This window comes from Elephas maximus, chromosome X (assembly GCF_024166365.1).
Source record: "Elephas maximus indicus isolate mEleMax1 chromosome X, mEleMax1 primary haplotype, whole genome shotgun sequence".
Classification (NCBI taxonomy): domain Eukaryota; kingdom Metazoa; phylum Chordata; class Mammalia; order Proboscidea; family Elephantidae; genus Elephas; species Elephas maximus.
The window spans coordinates 98424682-98445132 of NC_064846.1; the positions used below are offsets into that span (position 1 = coordinate 98424682).

The 20451-nt window shown below is 39.7% G+C and overlaps 1 protein-coding gene across 1 annotated transcript; it reads right to left on the minus strand.

Moving 5' to 3' along the window:
• Positions 1 to 17: 17 nt before the first annotated feature.
• NONO (non-POU domain containing octamer binding) lies at positions 18 to 16139 on the minus strand. The gene is made up of 11 exons (XM_049871849.1): positions 16033 to 16139; positions 8236 to 8401; positions 7064 to 7257; positions 5544 to 5845; positions 4763 to 4858; positions 4373 to 4569; positions 3953 to 4037; positions 3432 to 3534; positions 2827 to 2866; positions 2487 to 2596; positions 18 to 1044 (listed from the first exon to the last, which is right to left on the minus strand). The coding sequence occupies exons 2-11, from the start codon at positions 8390 to 8392 to the stop codon at positions 910 to 912; spliced, it is 1419 nt and encodes a 472-aa protein (XP_049727806.1). The 5' UTR covers positions 8393 to 8401; positions 16033 to 16139; the 3' UTR covers positions 18 to 909.
• Positions 16140 to 20451: the final 4312 nt, after the last annotated feature.

The following is a 20451-nucleotide window of genomic DNA, read 5'->3' on the forward strand; positions in this document are numbered from 1 at the left end:
AAAAATAGCACAGGAAATTAAAAGGCTTAAAATGTATTTTAATAAGTTGATGCTGCATTACTGCTCCATTTCTCAGGAAAATTCCAAATTTAATGTATCAAGAACAAATCAAACATGGTACACCAATAAAAAATGCACAGCATAACTACCTAAGACAGGCAGGGCTAAGAGCTACTGTCAGACCTTCAACATACAGCAACCCTGTTCCCAAGACTGTACTAGGCCTATCAAGAAAAGGTGTGAATAGCAACATCATAGACACAAAAGGGCGATTTCTGGGTTGTCCTCACCCAAGAAAAAGATGGAGGCAAGTTAACACAAGATTTTTTTAAAAGATATACTAAAATGAAAATCTATAAGAGAAAATGTCTCCTTTAGGACATGAAGGGGTAATATATGGGATATAACAGAACCGTATGTATGTTGTCTATGACCTCTGTGGACATTCGCCTAAATTCTGACCCGGGAGTGAATGGAGCAATGGGGCTAAGGTCATTGGGGGATGTTTGGTTTTTGTGGTATATGTGGCATTATCTCTGGGGTTGAATTTTTAAGTATGAGAAAATGAAGAAAACAGCATGGACAAATAACGGAATGATCAAGATTGATGGGGGCACTAACTGGATCCATTTTTGCCATGACGCCCCCAAGGCCCTCAACATCCATTTTATTTAGATTTCAGGAATGCACCACAGGAAATTGATCTGTTAAACAATATACCACACAAAACTCGTGTTAAATACCACCCCTCCCTTGCCCTCTGCCTCCAGCATACTCCCTAGAGAGTAGTACAGGCAGGGAAGACCTAACTATTGGGAGGAATCCCTAACATTCTTCCAGAGTAGAATTCTGGCTAGTCCAAAAAGGGTCCTTCTTTTACGGGTTTTGGGAAACTAGACGGCAAATTTATTAGTATCGGCGACGTTTGTTTGGAGCAAATTCAGCTCCAGGAGCTGCACGATTGAATGCAGGAGGGGTTCCACCAATTGCCCCAATTCCTTCCATTGTAGCAGCTTGGCCAAAACGCTCAGTTGTTGGTGGGGTCTTAAAGAGAAAAAAGAGCAATGTTACAATAGAACCTTTGTCCTAAGCTTCACACCCATCTGTAGTCCCTCCCCTGGAGGCCAGTAAAAGCTAACTGGGAAGGAACTTTTCACTCAACTATTCAATAAGGGGAAACGCTGGTGGCGTAGTGGTTAAGTGGTATGGCTGCTAACCAAAGGGACGGCAGCTCAAAACCACCAGGCACTCCTTGGAAACTCTATGGGGCAGTTCTACTCTGTCCTATAGGGTCACTAGGAGTCAGAATCGACTCGACGGCACTGGGTTTTTTGTCTTTATTCAATAAAGCTCCTGATGTTAGGGGTGACCAAGCCTGTATAGAACAAAATTAGTGGATAACCCTGAAAAGAAGATTACCTGAATTAGAACCCATGCAACCAACCTACCTTTAACCTTTTATCCCCAATCCTCACTATTAGGCAAAATTATGTACTAAATCCCTAGGTTGGGTAAGTTCTTAAAACACACATACACACACCTGAACTGTATATGTAGAAATGGTGGAATTGGTGTGTGTTCTGCTGTGTATACCCTCAACAGAAAATAAAACAAATTACAAAAAAAAGGGTTGCCAAGTCAATTCTGATTCATGGCAACCCCATATGTTTCAGTGTAGAACTGCACTCCATAGGTTTTTCACGGCTGTGACCTTTCAGAAGCAGGTCACCAGGCCTTTCTTTTGAGGTACCTCTGGGTAGGTTCAAACCACCAATTTTTCAGTTAGTAGTTGACTGCGTTAACCGTTTGTATGGCCCAGGGACTCGGGCTAAGTTCTAGTCAAGTCCTTTTTCCTAAGCTAGGTTATCTGGACAAGGGCAGGCCACCACTCTTCAGCAATCTAAGCATAAAAAAAAAAAAAACCCTTGTCGTCCAGTCAAATTCTGACTCATAGAGACCCTGCAGGACAGGGTAGAACTGCTATAAATCTTTATGGAAGCAGACTGCCACATCTTTCTCTCACGGAATGGCTGGTGGGTTCAAACTACCGATCTTCTGGGTTAGCAGCCAAGCACTTAACCACTGTGACACCAGGGCTCCCAGTTTTAATCCAAGCATTTTGACACTAGAACCAAAACCACTTCAAGATTTTACAAGCCATAAAGCCTTTGGATTCCCATCTATTTTATGTGATAACATCTACAGTAGCTTTTACTGTCTTCTCTTCAAAAAATAATCTGCTTACCAGGGTAGCAGCTGAACAATCAGACTGGCCAGGTAGACAGAGTCATTTGCTTAACTCCTAGACAAAGTATAGACTGGGTTTGCTCAAGATTGGAAAATAAAGATCTTGAGATTACACTTAATGGATACCACTAGTCCTGAAGATCAATACTTATCGGAAAATCAAGGTAGCTTCAGGAGCTGTGAAGGAAAAACCTTTCCTATCCTACTACCAGTTACTGTAATGCCCTATAATTTATTACCAATCCTAAGGTTCCATCTGGCATCATAGTGGCAGGTCCTGGAGGAGCTGGGGTACCAGCTGGCACAGGAGCTGGAGGCATGGCACCTCTGTTGTTTATGCCCATAGCACCTAAAGCAGAGTAATGTAATTAGTACAGGGTGTGGAGATTGTTAAGTCTCTTTCTATGCCACCAAAGGAAATAATTCAGTGAGACGTCTGCGCTAAGACATGTCACCCCCCAAAAATGACACTCCCAGAAATGTCAAGTCTCTTAAATCTGGACTAGGTTGGAGAAGCTATATAGTTCACCAGAGACCAGACAAAAAAGGAAATGACAGTCTAACCTCCTAAGTCCTTACCTCCCATAGCCATTTGGCCCATCCGTATCTCCTGCTCTCTCTGAAAAACAAAAAAAATACTCAAGACAATCCATGACAGTAGTGCACGCTACCACAATCCATTGAGGACCACACACTAAGAGGAGGAGATGGAATGGTAAGAATAGTGGGACCAATCTGAGGAACACCAACAGCTCCTTGCTAGTTATGGAGTAAGTTCAAAGTCACAAAGATACTACGACACAAGTCAGAGTCTCCTATTACAAATAGGAGACGAGAAAGAGGGAGGGAGAATTGATTTCTCCTAGGTCTCCAACCTGTACGACTGCAAGGATAGCAAAGTACTAGTCAAGGATGCTACAGGATTCGACATATCTCATCCTACAGTCACTAAGTCTAAGCAGCACAGTGGCCCCAGTTTTTCATCCTAAATTGCTTGCGAGGCAAGATGAGCCCCCTTCAAACCTTACCTCTCCTTCCTATGAATTCTTCTTTCTAAAAGCAATTTCATAATGTGGAAAAAATGGTCAGAGCCCAATGTATTTTGGAGTCCTTAGTGGAGAATTCATGATGGGTTTGTCAAGTCATGAATGGCCTGACATATGATGGACACATGGGAGATATACCGCATCAGGAAAAGTTCCCTTGAATCCTTCCTGCTGTCGCCGCATCATTTCTTCCTGTTGCCGCCGCATCTCTTCCTCACGGCGCCTGCGTTCCTCCTCCTGCCTTTAGAAAGTCATCAAGGTATTTAAGACCAGAGTCTCCAAAGTATTTAAAGAACAGGCACTCCAAAACTTGAGCAGGCTATCTTAATGAAGGACTCTGCCAAGGAGATCAAGAGTCTACTGAAAACTATCATAGCTCTCCAGGAAACTCACTGTTAACTGTGCCCGGCCCTAACTTAACCCATACGTGTTCTCTTCTCCCAAAGGGGCCTCATGAGACCAGCACTCAGCTACTTCCTCTGTAGTGTAGCCCTAGGTAATTCCTGGAGTCATGGGCAGCTAGAAAATCTCTCCATCCAAAGGGACAACCTGAGAAGAAGTCAGGAAATATTTGCCAACATATTTACAAATGCACCAGGTAGCATGGTGGTAGGAAGCAGGACTGAGATATTTCCTCTTAGAGTTGTCAAGAAAGTTACCTGAGCTCCAGTTGCTTTCGCTTTTGCACCTCTTGGTTGTGCAGCTCTTCCATCCGCCGAAGTTCTTCTTGGCGCCTCATCAAATCTAGAAAAACAACAAAATGATTCAGAATATTCTTCATTCTCCTCACACAGACCCGATAATTTTCTATAAGATCCAGAAAGTGAAGGGAGTATAATCCCTGAGTGGCTGTCTGAGGTATTCAGATTCCAAAAATAAAGTCAAACCTATATTTCCTTCTCCACAGAATCCAGTATTCTCTGTCACATCTCCAAGCTCATTTGCCTACCAAGATCAACAAAATATTTCAGAGAATAAAAGTAGAGATTTATGCCTTTCTCTACTGATTAATATAAATAAACCCCTGAAAACTGTCAATTTGTTCTTCTAGTTTTAAGACTTCATAGGCCAATACTCACCCTGCCTCATTAGCATGACCTGGTGCTCATGGCGAGCAGCCTCCATCTCCATCTCCAGCTTCTCGCGAGCTTCCTTAATGTTGCGGTCCACTTGGTCCTGCTGTTGCTTCTCCATCTCAATGAGTGCCTTCCAGCGCATGGCATACTCATACTCAAAGGAGCCAGGCTGTGCAAACCTGGGTGGCTGCTCTCGCTCCCTACAGACAAGGGTCCTGGGTCACTAACTCTGTCTAAGGGTCCCCCCAACTAAGCATCGCATTCTCTCTGAGGGCCAAGATAATGGCTATCAGCAATCACATACATCGAAGACCTGCCTCTTTCACACATCCCTTTACAAGCTTCCTTAGGATTAGGCAAACACACAACAGAGAATCTGCCAGGAACTCATACTTGTGAAATTGTTGGTTCTTTATAACCAGCTTCTCTGGAAGTCCCTCTTCATCATCTAATTGGTCCATGGGCTCAACAGTCACGGGCCGAGGAAATCTGGAGAAAAGAAGGAAGCTCAGGGTTAATCAAATCATATCCTATTAGGCTTCCCACTCTACATCTGCCACTAACTAGCACAAACTAGTTAAGGGGTCAGGGCTGGACAATTTAACATACTTCTGAAAAGGTTCTTATATCCAGCCCACAGAACCAAGTCCTTTTAATGACATGTGGAGAATCTGTGGTTGACAAAATGGAGTCAAGGCTTCAGATCTCTAAACATAGCTTCAAAAAGATCAAAGTAAATGCATTTTAAGTATCTGCTATCTGTAGAACTCCAGAAAATGATTTGGGGAAAATACTAAGATGTTACGTGCACAAAGCAACTTCTCAGAGTTCTAAAACTTCTCCAAGTGGAGATTTAACACTGATTAAACGACAGCCTACTGAAAGACTGAAAAGGTACATTTCTTAATCCTCGTATCATTTCCATTAAAATTACGTTGAAAATTCTTTTTTCCCCAATTTAAAATAGAGGATTACTTTACAAACGTACTAGAAAACTGAATTAGTATCATCAAAAGTCTTCAAATGCCTGGTTACTGAAACTTCTATCTACCTCCCTTCCAAAAAAAAAGTCTTTAAAGAAACACAGGAACATAGTTCCTAGAGGCTAACTCCCCAGGCCACAACAAGGAAGTAGCAACCTAAGGTCTATTTCTGAAAACAATCCCTCACTTACGTGGTTAGCAGGAAGGAGCCCTCACTGCATCTGTCCAAAGCTTTCCGAGCAGCTGGCTTCCCTGAGAATTCAACAATGCCTTTTCCTGAGGGCCTTCCTCGATCATCCACAATCACTACAGCCCTCTCTACTTGGCCAAACACAGAAAAGGCCTCCTCCAGCAGTTCGTTGGACACATACTGAGGAAGGTTTCGGACCGTAAGGGACGCACTATGGCAGGCAAAGCGCACGCGCAGCTGCTTTCCACGGAGTGGCATGTTGTCCAGCTCCACTTTGGCAATCTCCGCTAGAGTTCGTGTTTCCTGGCAAACGGGAAAGTCAGAATTACTCAGTTTGACAAAAACCACCCATGCATTCACCAACAGTCTAAAGTAGCATAGCTCAATAACAAAATGTCTCCCAAAAAACCTTGGCAACAAGCATATAAAGAAACATGGGTAGAACTGGAAGAACGGAATCATCTATTTCAGGCTAACTCTTTGGTTACAGCATAACTGCTCTGGTAGCCCGACAACAAATTAAATAAATGGAAATTCCAGAAGTTAACACCACTTACCTATAGTCAGTTTCTTGTTTTCTCAAGAGAAAACAGATCATTCAGAAAACAAAGACCACCCTAATATTTACCCTTAAAATACAACACCCAGAATATTTTCATCTTAGCTAGCTTAGCCAGTTTAACCAGAATTACTTACACCCTCCAAGAAGCTTCTTCAGAACCACAGACCTCGAAGGGACCTTCTTGAATCTGAACCCCGGAGAAATTGACTTGCCTACAGTGGTTAAGAGCTAGGCTGCTAACCGAAAGGTCAGCAGTTTGAATCCATCAGCTGCTCCTTGGAAACTCTATGGGGCATTCTACTCTGTCTTATAGGGTCACTATGAGCCAGAATGGACTCAATGGCAACGGGTCTGGTTTGGTTTTGAGTAACATAGTCTCATGATTTTGTGGCAGATCCAGAATGAAAACTAGTTCTGGCTACCCCATCTAGTGATCATTTTGTTCCTCATTATTTAAGGAGAAAGATAATGCCTAGAAATGGTTTTTCCCACACACTTAAAAATCTTTTCCTAAATCAAATCAAATTTCAAAATTAACACCTAACATACTAAAATAGTTTTGTTGGAGGTGGAGAACATCTAGGGGGAAGACACAGATGAAAGAAGATTAGCCGTAAGTTGGTAATTGTTGAAGCCGGGCAATGGGTATATGCAGGTTCATTATACTATTCTGTCTACTTCTGTATGTTCAAACTGTTCCAGTTAAAAGAGTTCCAAGGGGCATACTTTAGCCCCAGTACCTTGGGCAAATAAATCTATTTTGTCCTTAAAACAAACAAAAAGCCCATGAGGAAAAATAAATTAAAATAAAATCTATATTTCTGGTCCTGTTTCATCAACTACAAGCTTTTGGGAAGTAGACTACGTGAGAATTATTTCCACTGCCTACTTTTCCGTATATATCGTTTCCAGCTTCCCCATCTTTTAGAGCACATGCCCCAAAGCCCACAGTTGCTCACCAAGCGGATAAAGCCAAAGCCCTTATCCTTATGAATGAAGACCTCGCCTGCCTTCCCATATTTCTCAAATAGTTTCCTCATTTCCTCCTCAGTGATGTCAGGAGGAAGATTGCCCACAAAGAGACGGCTCCGTTGGGTGAATGTCTTCTCTCCTGGTTTCCTAAAATTCTTCAGGTCGATAGTCAAGCCTTCATCTGAGAGAAGACACAGTCACTCAAAAGACTGGGGAAACGGTTTTGTTACATACATTTCACCACAATAAAAAAAAAAGAAAGACTGGGGAAAGAGAATTACAGTCACATTCCCACAGAGCGATAACTACTGCTAGATTAGGAAACATAATTGCTGTAGAGAAGGAAAACTCCGTCTTCAAATGCAACCTCTCCACTAACCACTTATCAGTAAATTGCACTTTAGAATGCAAAAGCAGTATGCAGTGATCTGGGAGGACTTCTCAATAGTTCTACTATGGGCAAGAGTCAGAAACACAATACAGAAGCCACGGGCCAAAAAGAGGATTAACGAAGTCAAGGAGCCCTATATCAAAAGGGATCAGATTTTTAAATTTAAAATATAATTACTCCATTTCCCCAATCTTTATTCGTAACTGAAGAGTTCCCATTCTTTCAGGTTTGGGAAAATGGAATGAAAAGGAATGAGTTAGGAAATGATATTCTTTAGGAATCTCTGGAAGTAAAGAGGGTCAAGACTGGCTCTAGTCTTAGTTACGGAAACATAACAGACACACAGGCTTCACAGAATAAACAGGAATGCATGTTTAAAAATGGGTTGGCACAGGCCCCAGGTTGAAAGTATAATACTTAGTACCAGACTTCTCCATTAAGTCTTAAAGACTTGTTCTATATTCTCTTTAACTACCAATCACCTGATGACTACCTCTAAGGACAAGTTCTGAGGTAAAATGTGCAGATATCTGTTTAGAATGTGCCAACACAGCTGAACAACCTGTACTCAACTGCTGTCCTACAATATAGCTGCTTCTTGGTTTCAGGAAATTGGCCTTTTTCCATCATAAAGATATTAAGAGGGAAAAGAACAAGGGTGTACCATAAAGTCCTATCCCTTTATAATGCCTAAAGACTAATCTAAAAACCAAAGAGCCATTCCCAAGAGGAAACCTATTTCTACCCCATTACCTAGCATCTACTCACTTTGGCTGCTGGCCTGTTGCCCATTTGCAGGTACTGGCGGGGGTAGTGGCTGCTGCTGCTGTTGTTGCTGCTGGTGGTGCTGTTGATGGTGATGCTGATGATGTTTCCTTGGAGTATGGTTTTGTTTCTCCAGGTTAAAGGTTTTATTGCTCTGCATTTTTGTATCCTAAAAAAGGAAAACAGACTGTCAAATACATTCAGTGCTGAGAATGCACTAGAATCATCTTCCTGATGATTTCCTGTGTCATTTATCACTTTTAGTACCTTGGCTGTTGCCAGATCCAAACAACTGGTTATTTTGAACAAGTATGGAAAGAGTACAATTCAAAAAAATCTAAAAAACCACCAGGCATTAGCAGTTATGATACACACAGAAATTAGACAAGTACTGGATGAGAACAGCTTGGACAAGAATGACTTAAGGAAACTTCTAGTTCAATAATTCTATATATTAATAGGAAACCACTTTCCGAAAAGAATCTACCCCCTAAAAAATAGCCTATCACATATTAAAAAAGGCGGCCTAGAGGCACAATGGTTAAACCCCTTGGCTACTAACCAAAAGGTTGACAGCTCAAACCCACCAAGTGGCTCCTCAGGGGAAAGACCTGGTGATCTGCTTCTGTAAAAATTTCAGCCAAGAAAAAATAAAGAGGCAGTTCTATTCTGTCACATGCGGTGACTGTGAGTTAAAACATATTAAAGAACATTATAAAGACAATGATTGAAATGGTCTAATACCAATACAAAAGAAATACAGAGTAAATGGAATAGACTGGGCAGTTCAGAAATAAGACTAGTTATTACAAGGGTAAGGAGTAATAAGTCTTGTTCTCTGGTTCAGTTCTAGTCCATAGGAGATACTGTGGAATGAAAAATGGGAAAAGTATGGGCTGTGGAATTAGACACACTTAGGTTTGAATCATGGTCCCAACACATACTACCTAGTAAAATTCTGCTTCTCTTCTTCAGCTGTTATAGAGGGGATGATAAAAATATCTACCTCTCCGCAGCCGATTATTAATTGCTGTCAATGTACTGTACACCTGTAAAAAGTTCAATTGGCAAAAATTCTGTAATAGGTAGTTTTCAAAAAAGAATGGCTGCTTATGTACAACCAAATACGTCAAGGGATTTGGGTTCTCGGTCTGGAGGTTTAGGGTCATGGTTTCATGGGACATCCCAGTTAGTTGGCCTAATAGCCGAATAGCACTTCTGTTCTACCTCCTGGTTTGTTGCATACTGCCTGGGGTCTTAAAGCTTGCAAGCAGCCATCCAAGGCATACTTGGTCTCTATTCACCTGGAGCAACAGAGGAGGAAGGAGAGTCAGGAATAGGAGGAAGACATGGAATGTGTGGCTAACTGCCCACATGAACAACTGCCTCCTTGTCATGAGGCCAGAACTGGATGGTGCCCGGTTATCATTACTGAATGTTTTGATCAAAGACTCCACAGAAGAATCCTGATCAAAAGGGAGAAAACGCAGAACACAATTTCAAATTCTCATGGACTCTAGACTTTCTGGACCCATGGAGGCTGGATGGACCCCTGAAACTACTGCCCTGAGATAATCTTTAAACCTTAAACCAAAAATACCCCCTGAAGTCTTCTAAAAACCAAACAATAGTTTAGTTTAACTAGTAAAAAAGGTTTGCCTTGAGCATTATGCTCTTTCAAGAACTATCTATAAGGGATCAAACTGATAACAGCAACTGGAAAGATTTAGATGGGAACCTTGGGGGGCACTGAGTTTATGTTAATGAGGGAAGAACAACTCAGAAAAGGAGGGTGAGAACGTAATCAATGGCACTAAATTGTATACACAGATACTGCTGAATGTTTTGCTGTGTATATTCTCAACAACAAAATAAAATTTAGAAGGAAAAACAAAAAAAAGATCCACTGCATTGTTTCAATATACCACATGCAACTGTGACATCAAACAAAATGTCAGGTTCCCACCTTGTATAAATGTATAAATACGGGGGGAGGGAGCTTCCTCTCAAAGTGGTTATGAGGATTAAGTAAATATGCAAAAACACTATCTCAGTACTGGCATATACATGAAAGAAAAAAAATTCGTTGCCACCAAGTTAATTCCAATTCATGGTGACCCCATGTGTGTCAGAGTAGAACTGTACTCCTCCACAGGATCTCCAATGTCTGATTTTTCTGTAGATTAACAGGCTTTCTTCCAAGTCACCTCAGGGTGGACTGGAACCCCCAACCTAGCGGTTAGTATCCAAGCACATTAACAGTTTGCAGCACCCAGGGACTCCGGCATGTGGTAAACATGCAGTAGAAATTATTATTAAGCAAATCCAAAAGATAAATGACTGCCAAAGCAATATAAGAGGAAAATATAAAAAGATGAATATACAATCATAAAATGTTAAACTCCTTTAAAAATAAACATAAGATTAAAAAGATAACAAAATGAAAATTCCTGGTACAATCCAGACTGAACATTTTAAATGCCTGAATTCAAAAGTTGAAGGTTTTGAAATGAAAATTTTCTCACTGATCAGGTTAACAAGCTGAGGACCATCTTCATCTTCCTCATGCAAGGATAGTTCTCCAAAAAATGACATAAAAGTGCAAAGTCAATCCTAAATCCTTTCCCCCCAAATACCAGGCCTCTTAGTCAGAATTCAGCTGAAGATACAGAAAAAGACCTTTTCATGAATACTATATTGTTAACATACACACACGTTCCCTTTAAAATAGAGAAAACTGTATTTCTCATATGAACAAAATATGACAAAGGCTTGATTAACTGCTAATTTTGCATGATAATTACATGGGATATTTTTATATGTATAAAAACTTTCCACACAATAGCCAAAAGGTAGAAACAACCAAGTGTCCATCAACACACAAATGGATAAACAAAATGTGGTATATACATACAATGGAATATTCTCCAGCCATAAAGAGAAATGAAGTTCTGGTATGGCTACGGTATGGACGGATAAACCCTGAAAACATTATGCTAAATGAAGTCAGTCAGACACAAAAGGACAAATACTGTATGATCCCACTTAAATGAAATATTTAGAATAGGCAAATGAAGAGAGACCAAAATTTATCGGTGGTCACCAAGGAAGGGCACGTGGGACTGGAAAATGGGGAGTTACTGCTTAAGGAGTACTCAGTTTGTTAAAAGTGATGAAAAAAATTGGAGACGGATAGTGGTGATGGTTGCACAACATGGTAAACATAATTAATGCCACTGAACTGTACACCCAAATAATGGCAAATGTTGTCGTATGTATTTTACAGTAAAAAACTTCCTGAATAAATTTTTTAACATTATATCCCACTCAAACTGAAAGCATCAATTCAATTATCAAAATCTATATCCAAAAGTTGTTTCATAAGACTATAGGTAACAAAGGTTATTAAGGTACTCACATTCTTTCATTCAGGAACTTTACTCCTAGAAATTTATCATAAGAAGATAATTTTAAAATTAAAAGCTACTTACATGAAAATGTTCACCGTAATGGCCCTTATGGTAGTAAAACAATAAAAATGATTTAAATATCCCAAATTAGGGGAATGGTTTTTAATAAACTATGGTACATCTATACAATGGAATGTCATACAGCATGAAAAAATTATGAAGACCATGTAACATGAAAAATGTTTGATGTTTTAAGAAGAAATTTTTTGAATGCATTAATATAAACAGAAAGTAGGCAAAAATGAAAACAACTGTCTTATTTGTAGGTTACTGATAATTTTTTACTTATTCATTTAACAAATATTCACCAAATGCCTACTATTGGAGCCCTGATGGCACAGTGGCTAAGAGTTCGGCTGCTAACGACTGGCTGTTTGAATCCAATCCACCGGCCGCTCCTTGTAAACCCTACTTTGTCCTATAGGGTCTGCAGCATCGGGTTTTTTTTGGTTTTTATTCTAGGGTCGCTATTAGTTGGAATTGACTTGATGGCAAAGATTCTTGCCTTCAGAAATGACCTTCTAGCCAGACAAAACAGTATATGTAATTACGCAGCACTTAAGAGGTGTTACTGGAAATGTTTAAAAAATGGGGGGAGGATGTAAAGCAGATTTGGTGTGTGGGGGGGGCAGATTGCAATTTTAAATACAGCTGTGACATTTGAGCCAAGACTTGAATTTTCTCATTTCATCAATTTTATGTTTTTCATTACTGTTACAAAGTCTCAGAAGTTACAATAAGGTATCTACTACGAAATACATTTTAATATAGAAAACATAAATTAAAAAAATAAAAACCCAGAGACCCACCACTAAAAAATAGCCACCGTTGATATTTTGGTATACCCTTCCAGTCATTAATTTATATATCTATATGTGTTTTTAATGGGGTATTATAAAAAGTAGTTTTTAACATGCTTTTTCTACTTTATACCGTAACAGCTTTCATGTCATTAAATCGTCTACATTAATTATTACTGGACACAGTATTCAACTACATGCATGCACAATAATTTCTTTAACCAAGCGGACACTTGGGTTGTTTCTAATTTTTGCCATTATAATAACTCAATCTTTGGGCTCATGCATGATTATTTTTACATAATTTCCATTTTTCTTTATTTACCTTCCAAGACATGCATTATTGTTTTAATAACTGCAATCACAATGCACCACTGTATATTCAGCTTTTCCTCATTTCTGAAGTATCGATATAATTACAACTTAAAAACTTTAAGTCTATCTGGATATACACTAATTTACTAAACTACTCCCTACTATGAGATATTTGTTGTTTTCAGCTTTTTCCTATTATAATACTGCAGTAAATATCTTCTTGCTCATAACTTTCTATTTCCTTAGCATAAAGTCTTGAAAATAGGATCCCTACATCCATCTGACTCCTGCCACATAATGCAGCAGTTTTCCCAAAAAGCTGTAACTATTTTAAATGCAATGAATAGGTATAGCACTTTCAGGGCACATGGGATAACTCCCCCCCCGCCAAAAACAAAAACAAAATCATGTTTTCAAAAATAGGAAATTAGAACATTTAAAATCTAAAGTATACCCCAAACAGCTGAAGGTGGGATAACCTAGGCAACAGACTTAGGTCTTCCTATTTGGGTCCCAAGTTTTAACCATTTCCCTTCTCCTGGTCCCAAAGTGGTCCATGGCAGAAACTTGGGTTATCTTCACAGCCATTTCTCCCACTAGTTTAGCCAAAGAACCTCTTTTTTTTTGTCCAGCCTTTAATTTAGGAGCCAGTGGGTGCATTCCACTTAGGAATCCACAACACATATTTACATGTGAATAGAAATTCCTAGAGAGATTCACTCAAAATTTAAATATCCAAAACCCTGCATTTACATCTTAACAGACACTCTCTATTTCTTTAATTTAAAAGGCCACCTTAACACAACTTTCTCGTAAAAACAATCTACCTCCTACAGGATAAAACGCTGAGTGCCAAATTTCAAGGACCATTTAAGATTGTTTCAAGGGAGGTTATTTTTGTTCATACAATTTTATTACAGAAATAAAAGGATATTACCCAAAATCTCATAATCCTAGAAAATAATTATTTTCATTTGCCACCCTTTGTTCATGTTACAAAGCTGTAATCCTAACATAAATGTTTTTGCATTGCTACTTTTATTTTTGCAAATTTTATATATCTATATAAAACAACATTTGCCGATCCAACTTCTTTCAGGTGTACAATTTAATGATATCAACTGCATTAATCATACTGTGGTACAACCACCACCCATAATCACTGCCAAATTTCCCATCATCATAAACACCAAACCAAAACCCTCAAGGGAGGTTATTTTTGACTTCTGAAAGTGCAGCCTGGTAGTTAAGATGATAATACTAGATATTTATTGACCATTATATGCCAGGCACTGTGCCATGCCCGTATTATCTCATTTAGTGCTCAACTTTTACTCATCTGGATAAGCAAAATCATGCCTAAAGTACTTTGCCCATCCAAGGTCACAGGCTAAGTGTGATGGAGCAGAGCATGGAGTAGAACCCAGGTCTGTTGAACTCTAAAGTTCATATTTATCACTATGCTATACGCTTTGTAGTCAAACACACCTTGATTTCAGTTTACAGTCCAATAAATTTACTAGCCAGTGAGCCTCACTGTCAAATGGGGTAATAATATCCACCTCACAAGGCTGGCTATTTTAAGGCCTAAAATGAGATAATGTACATAAAGCACTTAGCTCCCATCCAGGAACATAGCAGGCAGGCGCTTGTTCCTGCTGACAACCACCACCCCTATTTATACATATGGCGGATGCTCCAGTTAGGCAAATGTCATCAAATACATTCTTCCTTCCCCTTTTCTGGATTTTAGCAAAAATCATTTTTTATAACCAAATTGCCTGGTTTTATGTTTTTGAATTGTCTCCCTAATGCTAGTCTTTACAATCTTTCCCTTTGGTTTCTTTCCCAAGCAGGCGATAACTAAATATTATATGAAGCACCTAAACCAGTGCCTACAAAGTAGCAATTTTAAGTATTTGTTCCTATCATCTACTTTTGATGATTACCACCAATATAATTTGGAAATATACGCAAAAATCTCTTCTGAGTAGTAAATCCACTGCCACCTAACAATTAGGCTCTGAGAACAAAGCACTAAGTGGCAGCAGCAAAGATTTCTGTCTGTCTTGAAGACTAACCCCGATGAAGAACTTCCTTGAGAGAAAATATGTACTGCTAGATTATAAACACTGTGGCTACTGGGCATGATACAACTTGGACAGTTGCACAAATGTTAGTTTAGATACAGGACCCAACACTACACCACACTGACATGGCAAGGTCTTTCTTTCTAAGTTTCTTACGATTTTCATTTAATAAACAAATTGGACAAAGACTTTCTATAAATCTAATCATTAGCCCCCTACTAGAGTTGCCAGATTTAACAAATAGAAATACACGACATACCTAAATTTAAACCTCAGATTTTTTAAAATGAATATTTTGGTATAAGTATGTCCAATGAAACATATTTATACCAAAAAGTACTGCGCTGGGGATCTGAAATTCAAATTTAACCAGACATCCGGTATTTATCTGGCAACTCTATCCCCTCCACCTACCTCAACTTCGACTTAGACAGCAAAGTGTTCCCCAGTCCTCTCTACCCTCGACTGTTAAGAACACAAAGGTGTCAGCTTACGATAACAGTTTCTCAAAGTGGAAAATAACCAATAGGAAATCCATAAAATTGAGTTTAATTTAGAAAAGTGATGCTATAAATGGGTAGAGTAGATAGGCAACAAGACGAGAAAAAGGGCACATAGAAACCTGACTATGAAAGCGCTGAGGTCTGGGACTAGCATAACTTCCCAGCTAAGAGTTTTGACAAAGAAATATCGCTTGGGTGGTGGGCCCGCTTTCCCATTCTGAATTAATGGCCTCGCTGGGCTGAGAGGAGGAGCGCCTGACAAAGCGCCTCCTCCTACAACAACGACTTCAGTGCTCTCGGATAATAGACCCCACATCCTCAGGCCCTGGGCGGCTGAAGACCTGGGAACTTACTGACAGGGCTAAGACTCGAAGATGAGTCTTACAAGAGAGGAGGCAGGAGAGAAAACGGGAGACACGTTAACCAGAAAGCGAGTCAAGACCGATGGGCCACCGCGGGTGGGCTGAGGCCGCCACACTGACGGCAGGGACAAGGCCTCAAGCGGCTCTGGAACGGCCATCCTCCCTCTAAACCTAGCCTCGCCCTAGTCTTGTCCTTCACCTATTAGAGCAAGAAATCCCACTTCCCTCCCAAACAATAACAAAACCTTTCGAAAACTTACCCTCCACCGACTGTTCTCTCCTCAGAGTAACGGCGACGCTGCACGGCCTCTACCGTCCGGAGAAAAGAGCGCGCGACCGCCGGAAACGAGACGACGGAGCTCGGTGCCTCCCGAGGGTTCCAAAGTGGCGTCTTCGATTGGTTATCATAACTGCCAATCAAGGTTTATCTCCAAAGGCGGACTCATTTTTCCGCCATTTCTTCGATTCTATTGGCTACCAAATGCCAAGGCCATGAGTTCGTGTGAACGACAGATGGGGACAAAGAGTGAGGCTTTGTACGTAGTGCGCATGCACAAGTGGCCGAGCGTGTGAGACGGAAAAGGAAAGCGGAGGAAGGGTAATAAAGAGGTGGGGGGGGATGGAGCGTCAGAAGGAGAGACATAAATGGACTAAACGAAGAAAGACTGAAAGTAGAGGGGAAAAAAGGGAGAGGAAAGTAGAAAGAGCACGTAGGCGTGCTCTGAGAATTCATGCAATGGGCCTGTGAAAGAACTAGAGTAACATTGTATTCAAGGTAGTAGATCTAGGCTTTTTCTACTGAAATAAAGCCCGGCCATGTTTCTTTTTTCGCACTTCCTCATTAGGACATGCACCCTGACATCCCATACTTAATCAAATTTCTAGTTGCTTCTCCCGCTGCCATGGCTACTCACCAAGCCAGACCATGGTTATCTCTATGGTTATAGAAAGGAATGGAGGTGGGGGTGGAGAAGGAGGCTTGACACCTTAGTCTCTGTGTGATTACACAGAATTGTAACCAGCACGCTCATTACCATGGTAACCAGCGAACCCAGCAGTCCGAACATTACTATTGTTCCTTTGATTTACGGAAAGATTCAACAGGTGTCATCTTGTCGCGAATACATAGTAGGCCTCCAGATAAGAGTGATTCTATGTGCTGAAGGACACCAATAAGGTAATCACCTTCGTTATTTCAGTAATGCCTAACTAGCCCCTGTGGTTAACCAAGGGCTTCAAGACTCAACTGATAGATGCCCTCTTTGTAAGATTAATTCCACTAATTAACCAAATCAAGTTTCAGGCTATCCCAACTGGTACCACCTTATGTGAGAACACAATGATCTAGACCTGGCTGTTTAGTGGAACTCTCCACAATGTGGAAATGTTCTATATCTGCTCTGTCCATCACAGTAGCTATTAGCTATATGTGGCCATTGAGGACTTGAAATAGGACAAGTGCGACTGAGGAACTAAATTTTTAATTCTATTTCCTTTTAATTAAATAGCCACATATGGCTATCATATTAGGCAGCTGCCATATTGGACATAGCTAGACCAATGAGTCCCAAACTTTTTGGGAATAAATGACACTTTGTTTTGGTGGCGAAATATATATATATATATATATATATATATATATATAACAAAGCATTTGCCATTTCAACCATTTTTACATGTACAATTCAGTGACGTTATTTATGTTCCTTTTGAATAACCCATTGCCATCAAGTTGATTCCAACTCATGGCAACCCCATGTGTTACAGAGTAGAACTGCTCCATAGAGTTTTCTTGGCTGTAATCTTTACAGAAACAGAGTGCCAGGCCTTTCTTCTGTGGCACTACTGGGTGGGTTCAAACTGCCAACCTTTAGAAGTCATGCACAAACCGTATGTACCATCTAGGGAACTGCCCCATGAATAACACCTTTTTTATTACAACAAACAACCCAAAACTTGCTCGTGGAAAAAAGTCAAGCAATACCCGACAGTATAAACAGAAAAGTCTCCCCTTCTACTCATCCCCCATTCCCTCTCCAGAGATAACAATTACGGCAATTTTCTTGCATTTCTATTTTCTATGTATGTAGTGTCCTGGTCGACATATATTTTATACTTTTTTACACATGTAGGAGTAAGCTATACATACTTTCCTGAGCCATGAATTTCTCACTTTAAAAAAATACTTTAGCTATCTTTCCATATAAGCACAAAAGATCTGTGAAAACCCCTTTTTAATATCAAATATTTCATAGACTCTCACATGATGATTTTTAGCATCTGTTAATAGTGGTTAAGTGCTACAGCTGCTAACCAAAAAGTCAGCAGTTTGAATCCATCAGGTGCTCCTTGGAAGCTCTATGGGGCAGTTCTACTCTGTCCTATAGGGTTGCTATGAGCCGGAATTGACTCGACGGCAACAGGTTTGCCTTTTTTGTTTTTTTTGGTTTAGTGAAAAAAATACATGATTATAAAAAAGCTACTATGAAAAGAAAGCTACTATGGATTCAATAACATTTTTATTTAATTAATATTTATATTTAATTAATTAGAACTGTTTATATACTCTGGAAAAACTGAAGTAACAGAATCAAAGAAAAATTGTATGTGTGTATATGTGTGCGTAGCTCTTTAAGGCACTCACAGTGTACGCAGAGAGATGATCCTGTAAACAATATTTACAATAGGGTAGGCAAATGCAATAATAGAAGTATATAGGAGATCCATTGGTAACTCTAAGTCTGCTTGAGTGGATCAGGAACGGCTTCACAGGAAAGGACACCCCTGAATTGGGTCTTAACCAAATGGATGATGTCAGAGAGGTCAATGTGCAAAGGGTCAGAGGCATAATGATTTATGTGTTAGGTAGTTTTTCATAACTGAAGAGAAGCGAAGAGACTGAATAATAGGAAATTAGGCTGGAGAGCTCGGCATAGGTCAAATAATTAAGGGCCTGTGCCATGCTTAGGTCCCTGGATGGCACAGATGCTTTGAGCTGGGCTACTAACCGAAAGGCTGGTGGTTCGAATCCACCTAAGAGTGCTGCAGAAAAGATGCCTGGTCATCTGCTTCTGTAAAGATTACAGCCAAGAAAACGCTACAGAGCACTTCTACTCTGTAACACGTGGGGTTGCCATGAGTCGGAATTGCCTCAACTGCAATGGGTTTGGTTTGGTTTTTGGTCCCATGCTTAGAAGTTTGTACTTTAGTCTGTAGGAGATGGGGAGCCATGGAAGAGTTTTTTTTTAAATAACATATGTTGCTTTTTCCGATTATAAAAGTAATATATACTTGTTGAGGAAAAAATTGGAAAATACACAGAAATAAAACTATCATAATCCCACTACCCAGAAATAACTGTTCACATTTTGGCATATTTTCTTCCAGACCATCTATCACAGATATAAATACATAATACACACACACACACTTATATATATATATATATATATATATATATATATATATACACACACATACACATATATACACGTACACATACATACAGGTAGTCCCCAGCTTACAATGGGGTCCTGTTCCAACAGCTCTGTTGGAGAAAAATGGTTCTGACATAAATCGAATACCCCTTTTTTTTTTGTTTTCATTATTATTGCCTTTTATTATCAATATCTTTATAAATCTGATCTTTGTCTTTGGAGGCTGGAAATATTACATATAAATTTATAGTATATACAGTATGTACGTACTTTAATATACATACATACTAAAAAATACACAAATCATAAAAATTTACTCCAACGATGAATAATTGGCTTACATTTGCATTTTTTCAGTTGTGCTAATAACTCCACTTATGTAAGGTTCTGGATCATCTAGAATATCCCTGGGAATGGGGAAGGCATTTTTAGTCAGAAAAGTAGCGAGAGTTGTCTGTATGGTGCTTTTCTTTTTTTCTTCACATATTTCACAGTAACATCTCCCTGCTTCCTGAATCTGCCTGTTGACTTTAGCAAAGTGATCAGCATTTAGATCCATGTTTTCAACCAATCAAAGGCCCTAATTTAGTTTAGAAAAAACTTCAGCTAATTCTTTCACCATAAAATTTTTTGACAACTTCTCTCCTTCCTCTTCCTCATTCTTTTTTTCTTCTTCAGCATTTCTTTCCTCTTCAGAACCCATTAAGTCCTGGACCGCTCTGACAAGGATCACAATTGAGGGTTCCAGACAGAGCAGGAGAAAAATGTAGAACAAAATTCAAATTCACGAAAAAAGACCAGACTTACTGGTCTGACAGAAACGGGAGGAACCCCTGATGCTATGGCCCCCAGACACCCTGCTAACTCAGAACTGAAGCCACTCCCAAGGTCCACCTTTCAGCCAAAGATTAGACAGGCCTAGAAAACAAACAATAGCACACGTGAGGAACATGCTTCTTAGTTCAATCTCATATATATGAGACCAAATGGGCAACACCAGCCCAAAAGCAAAGAAGGCAGGAAGGGATAGGAAACCTGGACACAGGAAACCCAGGATGTAAAGGGAAAGGATGAGAGTACTGACACATTGAGGGGATTGTAACCAATGTCACAAAACAATTTGTGGATAAATTTTTGAATGAGAAAATAATTTGCGCTGTAAATTTTCACCTAAAACAGAATAATAAAAAAAAATTCATTAAGTCCTGATCTGTCGATTCCCCTTCTTCGAGATCAACGAGC

Bases quoted from the DNA above. Each gene is read 5' to 3' on its own strand.
- NONO (XM_049871849.1), bottom strand. From the start codon at position 8,392: ATGCAGAGCAATAAAACCTTTAACCTGGAGAAACAAAACCATACTCCA. The intron at 4,038-4,372 runs GTGAGTATTGGC...TTGTTTTTCTAG, and splicing joins GGTCATGCTAATGAGGCAGG to ATTTGATGAGGCGCCAAGAA. The intron at 1,045-2,486 runs GTAATAAATTAT...TTTCTCTTTAAG, and splicing joins CAGATGGAACCTTAGGATTG to ACCCCACCAACAACTGAGCG.